The 1,028-nt window shown below is 36.2% G+C and overlaps 1 protein-coding gene across 1 annotated transcript in view; it reads right to left on the bottom strand.

The window, feature by feature from the left end:
* Positions 1-1,028, bottom strand: part of PARVG (parvin gamma) — a 26,123-nt gene that overhangs the window by 20,353 nt on the left and 4,742 nt on the right. Inside the window, exon 2 of the mRNA XM_009279055.2 lies at positions 466-567. Coding sequence (XP_009277330.1) covers positions 466-544 — 79 coding nt within the window. The 5' untranslated portion in view covers positions 545-567. The remainder of the gene's footprint in view (positions 1-465; positions 568-1,028) is intronic.

Below are 1,028 nucleotides of genomic sequence, written 5' to 3'. Positions count from 1 at the left end.
GTGGGGGGGCGAGCGGCTGTGTGGTGCTCAGTTGCCAACTGAGGTTAAACCACAACATAGTCATATGTAGAAACACTGTCATTTTTTATTTTAACTGATTCCTTATGAGCGAGAAAATGGTATATCAGAGTATTAAGACTGCTGTTGGAAATTATGTTTCAGTGCAATTCAAATCAGCAAGATCTAGATGGACAATCCTGGAAAGAGGAAAACAAACTTGGTCAGATCCTTATGTGTGAAATTTAAATTTCCATTAAAGAATCAGCTAGAATGTGTGTTGCTTCTTCACGATCTGCCTCTAGAGAGTCAGCAGCCATATTACACACACACACAGCTTGCTTACTGCTGATAAAACCATGGGACCACTGCTGAAAAATATACAATTCGTCTGTACTGCACATTTTCTGCTTAGTTCTTCAGGTCATTCCTTGGACATTTTTCTGTCCTGGTTCATAAAGTACCTACCTTGAGCGATGACGTTCTCAGCTAGGAATTGATTAAGTGCAGCAGGCTGGGTAAACACATTTAAAAAGTCTGGATCCATTTTCTTTTCTCACTCCTGGTAAACTGGTAAAAAATATGGGGGGGGGGAGGAACATGAGTAAAGGCATGTAAAGATCAAAATTACTGCTAAGAAGAAAACAAACAAACTGAAGGGTTTTTTTCAGCTGCTATTTCATGACTGGTGGATTGCTTTTTAAAAAAAATCTTAAAATATTTAAATGTGTGTAAAGAAAAAAGAAGTTAAAAAGAACTTTCCTTTTTTCGGTTAATTATCAAAATGCAGGAAAAAAGCCCTGAAGTACTAGAACTTGCCTTAACTCCATCTAATTCTGTTTCATCTGAATTAGATTAGTAAAATCCTGTCAACTGAAATGAAAAAACTTTCAGTTCCCAGGTATCAATGGATATCTGCTATAAAAATGACCAATACTTAAGAAGTATTAAATCAAGAATACAGTAGTTAAATTACTGTGACAAGCTAATAAATATAAGCGGTTTTCTTTATTAGACCGGCTGGTATAGCT

The sequence above is a fragment of the Aptenodytes forsteri genome, unplaced genomic scaffold, assembly GCF_000699145.1.
Source record: "Aptenodytes forsteri isolate BGI_AS27 unplaced genomic scaffold, ASM69914v1 Scaffold241, whole genome shotgun sequence".
NCBI lineage: Eukaryota > Metazoa > Chordata > Aves > Sphenisciformes > Spheniscidae > Aptenodytes > Aptenodytes forsteri.
Note: the sequence above shows the minus strand (reverse complement) of the source record. Positions and strands in the feature narration are given on the sequence as shown.